The sequence below is a fragment of the Montipora foliosa genome, chromosome 9 (assembly GCF_036669935.1).
Source record: "Montipora foliosa isolate CH-2021 chromosome 9, ASM3666993v2, whole genome shotgun sequence".
Taxonomy (NCBI): Eukaryota; Metazoa; Cnidaria; class Anthozoa; order Scleractinia; family Acroporidae; genus Montipora; species Montipora foliosa.
The window spans coordinates 44,947,839-44,958,575 of NC_090877.1; the positions used below are offsets into that span (position 1 = coordinate 44,947,839).

The window sequence follows — 10,737 nt, forward strand, 5'->3', positions numbered from 1 at the left end:
TAGGCGGAAGTAGCAGTAGTAAAACTTTATTTAGAGACACTAACCCCGTCAACTTTAATAATTATACCTAAAAAGTGTTTTCCTCAAGGGGCGTGTGGTTACAATGAAATGATAAAATCTACTAAAACTATTTACAATCATTTACAGTCTGTTGAAATTTCCTATACTTCATATAAATCGCTAGCTAATGATTCCCTTCAATGAAATTATTTTGACTTTCACCAACGTAAGAGACGAACAAAAGTCAGATAAAAGTCCGATAACAGCGTGCGCGTTTATTTTATTATCAAAGATTGGAAGGGTTTCAGATTCACCAAGTGTAGCAGGAAGCGAATTGCACAGTTTTGCTCCACTATAGCAAAAACGTTTATTTTCAGATATTCAGTTTTGGGTAGCTGTATCTGCAGTGAAGTGGACAAGCCCTCAAGGCTCAAGTTTTTATCATTCTTGCTAGACCCAGCCAAGCCTACTGAGGCCACTAATTTCTTTGATTTGATAAAAGTTGATGAAAATAAGAAAAATGATATGAGGCGAGACTACTGGTTGTCGACTACAAAGTTGGATTTTGAATGCAATCGCAAACTAAGACTTCCCAGAATCGACTGGCAGAACCAGTACAAACAGTTTGTTTATTTAATAGCGGGCAAGATGAAATGCGCTAAATGAAAAGGCTCTGCTATAGGGATCTTTACAATACAATACAATACATACTTAATTGACCACTCCCCGTAGGGGCTTTTCAGGGCCAATGAAACAATAAACGAAACAACAGAACACAACAACAACAACTGTTAAGAATCCCAACTGGCCGGAGGCAAACCAGTTGGCTATTTACAAGTGTAGCTGGGAAGTTGAACCAGGGACTACCAGGAACAAATTCAGCGAGTGGTCAGAGCGGGTCTTGAACCCGGAATCTCCGGATCTCAAGGCAAGCGCCCTAACCACTGGGCCACACTGTGTCGAAATTGAAAACGAAACTGCATTTGGGATAATTCCCCGCTTGATTCAACAATTAAGTTTTCCGTTGTATTATTCTCGCTTAATTCACTTCTTTTACTCGTCATTAAGTCGCTCATTTTCTTGGAAACACAGGAAATAAGTTCCTTCAGTATATGTTCTCACAAAATCTTTTTCAAGACCTAAAATTTTGAGAATTGTCAGTGACCACCTGTGCTTGTTTGTCTGTTTTTTTTTGGAGAAGATAGGCAATCAATCTTTCGATGAAATTATGCGCAACTAATTTGCGAACCCGTGCGAAGCAAAAACAAAAGATTTTGCACTGTCAAAGTCAATAGACCATATTCGTATTCTCAGTATTAGACTGGAACTAGCTTGCAACGGAGGCTAATGCGGGGGAATATATTAAAAAGCATTTTGGTTTCATAACCAGTCCCGCGATTAACTATGATGAAACGTAGAGACCTTGTTGCCAGAGAAGCCGATTAATGTATCTCAATCCTACAAAATGTCTTCGGGCACGGTTTATAGCAACAAAAAGCTTCGATTTTTTCGATTCACCGAGTGTGTCGTCGATCATTCATCGGCTGCGTTGAGGAAAGTTTTCAAACGAGAATGGAACGATCTTTATCCTAATTTCCAGTGGCTGGACAACCGGACAAGTGGCGCGAAGTTTCTTACTCAAGAAACCTCATCTTCACGTCTTCTTGATCCAGTGTACAGTGCAGAGTATAAACACATTAAGGATAATATAGAACAAGGAGACATAGAGAAATGGGATGTCACAGCGTTGGTTTTCGCTCTGAAGTTTTCGTGTGCACTTAAACCGATTCGTTACGAATCTCGTTGGAGGAAAATAAACGATGCCATTTATCACATCAAGAAAGTTAAGAACACCTTGGTTTCCCACTCATCGAAAGCATCTCTTTCTCGACACACATTCGAAAGAAATGTCGATATTTTATTGAAAGCGGTTGAAGACTTGCTGTCGCCTTCAGATCCTCTGATTGGAAAACTGCAAACGTTGCGAAACGAGACCGAATTCACGACAGAAGATCTGTTAAGATATAAACAAATGGTAAGCGACAGCTTGCTATTGCTCGAGGAAGACCTGAAGAAAGTGGAGGGAAAGATGAAGCTCGAAACATCAGTGACAGTAGAAACAAGAAGAATTTCTAGAACTAACCACGTCAACAGGAAAATTATGAAAATTATTCGGCGAATGCGTCGTCGAATGGCCAGGATAGAACGTGAAATGGTTGCTCGCTCTGTGGACCTCTTCCCTAGCAACTCAAAGCCAGCGATTTTCCGAAGCTCTAGGTACATTTGGCTAATAAATACATCCTATTCTATGTCATGCAATTTTAAGTGGGAAGAACTGAAACCGTTTTTAGAGAAATTTGACGATGATGTCGATTTGAAGATATTCGCTGGTATACAGTCGGCCATATCACTCAGCCATCAATCGAGGAAAGAGGAAGCTTTGAAGGTCCTGGATTCTCTGATTCCGAAAGTTTTTGTGGCTAAACATGGGTAGGTATAGGCGATACATGCTTTAAGTAATGTTTAAAAAACGAGCAGGAGTGTTTTATCGGGTTTAAAACCACGAGGCGTAGCCGAGTGGTTTTTGACCCGATAAAACACGTGCTGCGAGTTTTTTGAACGGCTTCAAAAACATTCCACAAAGAGCGTGTCCCTCTGGACTCAAAACAATGGTTCAAATTGTGAGAGAGGAATATTAGCATACAAGAAAAACAAGCTATGCCTTATTAGTATTCTTTATATAAAGAATACTAACGAGGAGTGTTTTATCGGATATAAAGTTCATGCACGTGACGTTTTATCGATGTTTTGATAGGCTGTTAGGCTCATGAATTTTTAATGAGTTGTGAAGTGTCTATCACCTCAGCACACTTTTCCACTTTATATATTCTCCGATCTCGTGCAAAATGCATCGTGTTGTTTTTAGAACCTTGTTTGATTGAAAATTCACTTTTTTATTAGCTTTGAAACACTGGAAAAGTGGTCATACTTTGATCCATAACCGAGCAATGAAGAGGTATGGGTTCGATCTCTGGTTGACGTCACAAATTAATTTGCATCGCTGTTTTCAAAGAACTATGGCAGTCCCTTCATAAATCAGTCTAGCGGGCAGTCGTGTTTTGTCACGCAAACAAATAAAATGATCGAGGAAGGCTTCCCATTTCATTTGTTTGCGTGACAAAACACTACTGCCCACTCGACTGATTTATGAGGGGACTTCTCGCAGTCTAAAGGCCTGGCCAAACGCACGCAACATTTCAAGGCAACATCTTGCAACATTGTTGGTCAGATGAGCATTGACATGTTGCGTTGAAAATGATGAAATTGTTGCGTGTGTTTGGCCACCCCGTTCAACACATGTCGCAACATCATGCAACAATGTTGTAAGATGTTGCGTTGAAATGTTGCGAGCGCTTGGCCAGGCCTTAATGCAAAGCAATCTGTGACGTCAACCCGGTATTCAACCCATACCCCCTTCATTGCTCGGTTTTGGATCTAACTGTGACCACTTTTCCCGTCTTTCAAAGCCAATAAGGGAAGGTACGTTCTTAATTGGGGGTGGGGAGGGGGAGGGCTGGGGCTTCGGAGGGGAGGGTCCTTAGTAATTTTTTTTACAAATAGACCATATTCGTATTCTCAGTATTGGACTGGAACTAGCTTGCAATGGAGGCTAATGCGGGGGAATCTTTTCAAATGCAAATACTTTTTAATATATTCCCCCGCATGAGCCTCCATTGCAAGCTAGTTCCAGTCCAATACTGAGAATACGAATATGGTCTATTGGGGAGGGCCAAACCTGTTTTATTCTCAACCCGGAGAGGGTAATAGTTTTTTTTGGCAAGGAAAAAATTACTCCATGTCGCTTCTATTTTGTATACACAGGTGTCAAAAAATTTGCTTATCAAAAAACTATTTTCTCCCTAGTAACATAATTGTCTCTCTCGACACGTGCCCGCTTTCGCCCAGATTTTGATGTTTCCGCGCAGGGTTCTGGTATAAAATCAGTCTCTGGTGAGGATTCGTCACTTAAGCTTCTTGAACTTGAACCGACAACTCGATCTACTACATCAATATATTCGCCCTTTGGGTTCGGGAACCACCCTTCTCTGGACTTGTGCTTTCACTAGTTCCCGCAGCCGATGTGCCATCAACTGAGTCAGAGGAGTAGCGGGCATCCTTTTTAGAATGGCGAGTCGGCAAACAGGCACATTTCCCTCTTTCTATTCCTCGTACATCCTTGCCCATTTTCAAGTTTTCACCGTACAATCACACGCCACGCAATTAACTACTTTGTGCGCAGATGAATGCGGTGATATGAGTAACACTTCCAATTTGCTATTTCCACTTCCGGTTTTTTTTGTCTTGGATAGGTTGAGGGGGGTGGGGGAGGGTCAGATGTGTTTGTTTGGGTATTTTTGAAGGGTCACGCATTAATCCATTCCAGGAAGTGGGAGGGCCCACCCCTCCCCCCCCTCCAATAAAAAACGTACCTTCCCTAAAAAATTGAATTTTCAATCAAAAAGTTTCAATCCAAAGGTTCTAAAAACAACACAATGTATTTGGGACGATTTTGGAGAATAAGTAAAGTGGAAAAGTGTGTTGTTAAAGATTAAGACTATCAATAGCAACTTAAACAAGTGGTTCCAGTTAGAGGTGAGAAGCTACCATTTGTAAAAAGAATAAGGAATTTAGGTGCAAAAATAGTCAATTAAGCGTAACTTTGTTAATTTGAACTTCTTGTACAGCGGTTTTGGGTAAATGAGAAATCAGTGGTAAAACGTGTTACTTAATAACCGAGGAATTATAACTTGAAAAAAGAAGACAAGCGAACGAACACATTTGAGGTTTTTCATTTCTCATGTTTAATTTAACTGCGTTGATACTTGATTTCTCACGTCAGGGAAAGCTAGATTTTAAAGCAGAAAAAAAAAACGTTTCTGTTAGTTCCGTAAGGAGGCCATTTCTCTGTCTTCAATCAATTTAATTAAATTCGATAAAAACTGCCCTATTTAGCAATTGAGTGTTTTGGTGTTATGCCTGCATATGGTATTCAAATGGAAACTGTATCTTCAAATGAAAACTGGTTTCTTCCTCCTTGATCTTTTTCAGCGTGGTGCTGCATGCCAGGATAAAGATTCGAAAGGCTTATATCTTGCACGATCAGGGTCGAGATGAAGAAGCAAAGAAAGAAGCCGACGAAGCAGAGGTGATGTTGAACCTGGGAGAATGCCACGAAGACAGCGCTGAAATTCACAATATCAAAGCGAACATAGTCTTGTCTTTAAGCAAAAATTCCAACGCAGATCGCTGCAGTGTCCTGCGTCATTTGGATACGTGCATACACTTGTGCGAAAGAGCCACTGTGGACAAAAGTGTTAGAGTTGTCCAAGCGACCTTGCGCAAGGCACTTGTTCATCTTGGGTATTACCAACATGGGATCTTAGAAGAAGTCCCAGGGAGAGACGTTGAAATCGCCGAAACCATTTTGAAGGGTGTCTCTGATGAGAAGGGTGAATGGTTGTCAGAAAGGAGCATTGTTTATTACACCTTTGGTCAATCACTTCTTGCCTATCGTAAAGGCAATGCAAACGAGGCCATTAAACTTGAGCACAAAGTCAGAAAAAAATGCGAGCGGCATAAAATTGGGTTTGAGATCCGACAGCTTGATATGCTGCGAACTTTGATCCGAGGTGGATCAAATTGTGAAAATTAAGGCGTAGTTTGAATTTTATTGTAATGGAGTTCCTTCAACGAGCGTCATCTGTTGCAGACGGCACGGCGAAGAAATTGATCCCGCTACATTTGCTTGCAGATGTTTGGGATTTCAATCATGCTCTTGCCATCTCCTAGATTCAGATTTTGTTAGTGGCCCCGAATTAAAATGGTGATGTCACGGCGGAATGATAGCATAATACTGCTAAATTACCAACTATACAAATAATTTAAGTGGGAGAAGATGTAGAACTTGAAGCCCAGTAAGTGATTGAGGAGATGTGTATTCATCGAGTTCGAATACTATATGCTACAGAGCTCTTGGTATAAAAGCCTGGTGGGAGCTACAACCTTGGAGGAAATCGTTGGGATAATGAAGTCACTACGGCAGTTGTAGTTTCCAAGGCAACGCGTGGGCATACAGGTGGAGTGCGTGGACACAACTTCCCCCTATCCTCCCTCTCCTCCCCATTATAATATTAATTTGAAACCCGGACACATTATATAAATCGAAAGTCGAACAGCTTCAGCAGCATTTGAGAGGCCGCTATGACGAGAATTATTATAAAATATAGGAAAGAAGTAAAATCGTTCTCTGGTGAAAAGTTTTGAAAAAACTATGAGCTTTCGACAGACTGAACTGCTGTCTTCAACGGATAAAAATGTGTGAAGCCTAAAAGCGAAAGAAATTTAAATATAACGAAAAATTCGCATAAATTAAAGGATAAAAGCATGTAGTAGAAAGAATGTTAAAAATGCTAAGAAAATTAGTGTTTCTTTAAGAGAATGTGATATTGTCTTGAGAGCGGGCACGAATTATTGTCTGCCCCAACAGTTTTTGCCGTGTGCCATGACTCCAATGTCTTTCTACTCCGGTTGTTCGCTTTGTCAATGATTTTTAGAATTGTTTAAGTCAATATCATGATCAAAAGTCCACGCGTGTTTTGCGACATTTGAGCCTTTAGTACAATGCTTTAAGTTCCTCATATGTTCCTTTCTCCTAGTAGTAAAGGATCTTTTAGTTTCGCCAATGTAGCTCCACGTGCAAGATGCGCATGGAATTTTATAGATGACATTGCACTAGTCGTCTTCGGCAGGTCGAAACTTAGGGATAGGGAAATGCTGTTGTAAAGTTTTAACTGGTCTGCTAGTGACTTGGATGTCGTGTTCCTTGAGGATTCTTGTGAGAGGTTCCGTGATGCCTTTGATGTAGGGAAGGACTGCAAAGTTGCGGCACACTTTGAATTAAAGCAAATTTTTCGCGCATCATTGAAGTTGTCCCAAAATTGTGATACCTTAAAAGTGGGTTTTGAAGACATGACTCCTGTTTATATATATATTAGGTTTGCCGCCTGTTTGAAGTTTTAGTCTTTTTCCCGATGTATTTTACGCGTGTAATCGATTACTTTTTACGTTTGTTACCGTTAGTCCATTATTAAGCTTTGAAATTATTGGTAAACATGAAACAAAAATGGCGCTTAAGATTACAAAATAAACAGGGCGTGTGAAAAGTTCTCCGTGCTACCATGCCCTCCCCCGGCTCCGAGATTTTTAGCATTCACGAAGCTTACTTTAGACTGCAAGCAGCACCTCTGGGTACGACCGATACTTCCCCCCCCCCCTTCCCCGGGGCGCACCCAGTGTTGCCCAGCGTTCGACACCTCACTCTCCTTGCCACGGGTTATTAAAATTAGTTTCCGTACAGTGGCAAAGCAGGCCATTCTCCGAGAACTTAAACAGGATATTAAAGTGAACCTCCACTTCAACAAAAAAATAACTTGAAATCATAGGAAGAAACCGTTACAGTCAAGTCAGTCTAAAGTATTTTAAAGGAAAGTGTTTGTATCCCAAATAAATAAGTTTTAGAATCGCCTATTTTTGTTTCAAATTTCGTGGGCGCCACCATCTTGAATAATTAAGGAGCTTAAGCACGCGCGTTTTTGAGACGGCAACCGGAAGAGAACATATCGCGCGCTAGGACAGTGGTGTCTCCCAGATTTTTATACTAATCATCTCTAATGGAGAAAAGATACTTGGCAATGTAAATGTGGTTGTGTGAAGACAAGTTAAAAAGGAAAACAGTTCACTTCCGGTTGCCGTCCGCATCTCAAACACGCGCATGCTTAAGGTCCCTATTGTGACGTGTTACGGTTGCCCTATTGTTATTAGACAAAAACTCTTTGTGTCAAAACAATAGGGCAACCGTAACATGTCACAATTATTCAAGGTGGCTGCGCCCTCGAAATTTGAAAACATAGTTTTCTTCGGCGTGAACTTCTTCTTCTTATTCTTTAAAGATCACAACGATACAACTACTGTAGTTTTCTCCGAAAAAGAGAAGCTCGCCACGCACGATTATCACCACCTCCCACCTCACGGACAAAACTACTTCAAGCAGTTCTTCCCCTGTGATCATAAGGGCTCTAATTTCAGCGGTGGCGACTTTTCTGGCGCTCCAGGTGACACTACGCGAGGGGAGCGCCGAAAATGCATCTAATTTCGAACCGTGAGAACTGCAACAGCTTAAATGAAACAGAGATCTACTACTCTTGACTTAAGTTTGCCACACACGGAAATTTGCTGTTAAGTTCCATTTGGTGTTTGCATTACAGGTCAAGGGAATGAATGCTCTCTTTGGACTCCATCTTCAAATATCCGTGGGAGAAAGTCTTATTGTTGGAACTGCAGTAAGAGGAGTATTTTAATTCAGTGAGAGCACCAATGCGATTATTTAAAATTCGAAGTAAAATCATCATCATCATCATGACAATTATAGAGCGTTTTTCATCTGACGTCACGGTAGCCATGTTGGTGTTCCAAAACAAAGAAATGGCGGTTATGATCCTCCGGGGATTGAACTCTATTTTTATGCAAATACTTTCTTTTGTTTCAGTAATTCAATATGGCTGCTGGTGACGTGAGTGAAAACGCTGTATACACCACTCTTGGCTTTGTAGCCACTTTGTCGTTCTCTGGTCAGAATTTCCTCCTCTTATCCCTGTCTTCCACAGTCCTCCTTCTACTTTTCCTTTTTTTCATTTCCTTCCTCTTCCACCTCCTCCTTCCAGCCTCCTCCTCTTCTGGCTTCCTTCCTCCCAATCGGGCGTCATCTTTGCATTATCTTTTTCTTCTCTCTAGTCTTTCTCTTCTCCATATATCCCACCATCTATCGTTCTCCTGTACTCATTCTCTTTCTTATCCCTTTTTTCCTTCATCCCTGTTTAATCTTCACTTGGTGCCAAAAGAGGATGAGGTAAGAGAACGGGATCCCCATGCCTCATCATTGTTTTTCAAAATCTAGTTTTAGTTTCGCAAAGCTATTTTAAGTTCTCGTTTCAAATGCCGCGCATATTTAAAAGGGCCATTACGTCATTACAACTGGCCAATCAGGTGCCTTTCTAAAAATAGCTACGTAGCTAAAATTAGATTTTTAAAAAACCATCATAAGATCCGTTCTTCTACCTCATCCTCTCTTATTGGCACTCAGTCTCTCCCGCTCCATTAGAATTTCTTAGGAGGCCACCACCTTTATACCTCGGCCTCTTTATTTTGCTCTCTGTCTCAAGTTTATTACACAATTCTTCCTCTTTCTTCACTCACTCCTCTTCACTTCTCCATCTCATCGAGTCACAGTTTCCCTTTTGGTTCACACCAGCTAAGAAAGTGGCTCGGAATTCTGAACCCAGTATCAAAGAGGCATCGGGAATTTTAGCATTCGCGAAAATTACTTTAGACTGCAAGCCAGCACCTCTGGGAACGACCGATACATGCGATAAGCTACCAAGCCGTTCTTGGATATCGTGCCGACGTCTTTTGTGTAGATTTGAGAGCGAAAGATAGTTTGCTCGAGATCGAAACTACATCTCGCTGAAGCTACCAAATTTGTGTAACATGTGCATCTATCCTTTTTTGGCAGTCGTCCACAGCTGTTTTCCTAGCTGCATTGCCTGCACCTCCGTTGCTGAAGGTTACTGGACGGGTATGTCGTTGATCTAATTTCTCAAGTTTTGCTCTGCACTGTGCCCAGAAACATAACTTTCATGTTTTCACAAGGCCTGTCAACGACTATTTCCTAAAGCAATCAAGGTTCTCTTAAATTCCATATTTTCAGAAGTATACCACCTCATATATCCTCTTCTATTCTTTAAACAGCGTTTGTCAATCGAGGAAGATAAACGTCTTTCTGATATCCAAAAGCAGATTGTGGATACGACGAACAAGAACAGAGCCAGCTTTCGACTGACAGACACTGTCCACTTAGTAAGGATTTCAATTTCTCTTGACATATGCGTGTTGTACATATTGTAACCTGCGTATATCCAGTTTCGATGAACGCTGAAAGTTAGTTTGAAGAACGTGAAACCAAAGATGAGTAAAGCAATCAGTCTATGGCCTCTTGAGTGCTCGGCATATCTCGAAATGCGTTGTGAGAGGCTATTTGTTGAAACCAGTAAATTTATAATTCTTGTCCCTGTATTTGTTGAAAAGCAGGGCGAGTTCGCTTAGTCTGATATGGTACGCGACAAGGTTATTGCACACGCTTTCGTTGTACTATTATCGTTAATTTTATAAGCTTATTAAGCAAGGCTCTATGAATGTTCGTTTATTCCTCCTTTGTTTTAACCATCGAGAACTGGCTTATTCCATTATACCACCACTTCATACATAAAACGGGAAGTAAGATGTCTTTATTAACTACGTTTCAAACGACCGAAGCAGCATTAAGATTGTCTAGCAAATTTTCATAACCGAGCGTCTTCTCAAGAACTAGAATTTAGCGATTTGAGTAACGAGTGTTCTGTAAAATTGTAGCATACACCAAAAATGACGCCGCCACCTAGTCCATCCCACAATGCTTCTGTGGTCAGTGTTGAGGGAGAGCAAGATGAAGTAACCAAAGCAGAACTGGATTTGTGTACAGGACCAAAAGATGCGTATGTTGTTGAGGTACTTGTGCGATTTCCTGCGAAAATCTAAACTGCCAAAGTGAGAGCTTTTTGTGGCAAATAGAGAGTGATATCTTAG

The 10,737-nt window shown here is 41.0% G+C and overlaps 2 protein-coding genes across 5 annotated transcripts in view; both read left to right on the top strand.

Annotated features, from left to right (window-relative positions):
- The window catches only part of LOC137970895 (C2 domain-containing protein 5-like), a 42,089-nt gene that overhangs the window by 18,715 nt on the left and 12,637 nt on the right, over positions 1-10,737 (top strand). For all 4 annotated transcript variants that reach the window (XM_068817534.1, XM_068817537.1, XM_068817536.1 and 1 more), the window contains exons 20-23: positions 8,325-8,399; positions 9,629-9,691; positions 9,865-9,972; positions 10,525-10,659. In XM_068817534.1, the coding sequence (XP_068673635.1) occupies positions 8,325-8,399; positions 9,629-9,691; positions 9,865-9,972; positions 10,525-10,659 (381 nt within the window). The remainder of the gene's footprint in view (positions 1-8,324; positions 8,400-9,628; positions 9,692-9,864; positions 9,973-10,524; positions 10,660-10,737) is intronic.
- LOC137970898 (uncharacterized) lies at positions 1,380-7,208 on the top strand. Its single transcript, XM_068817541.1, has 2 exons — positions 1,380-2,490; positions 5,110-7,208. Exons 1-2 carry the CDS (start codon positions 1,466-1,468, stop codon positions 5,711-5,713), a joined length of 1,629 nt encoding a protein of 542 aa, XP_068673642.1. The 5' UTR covers positions 1,380-1,465; the 3' UTR covers positions 5,714-7,208.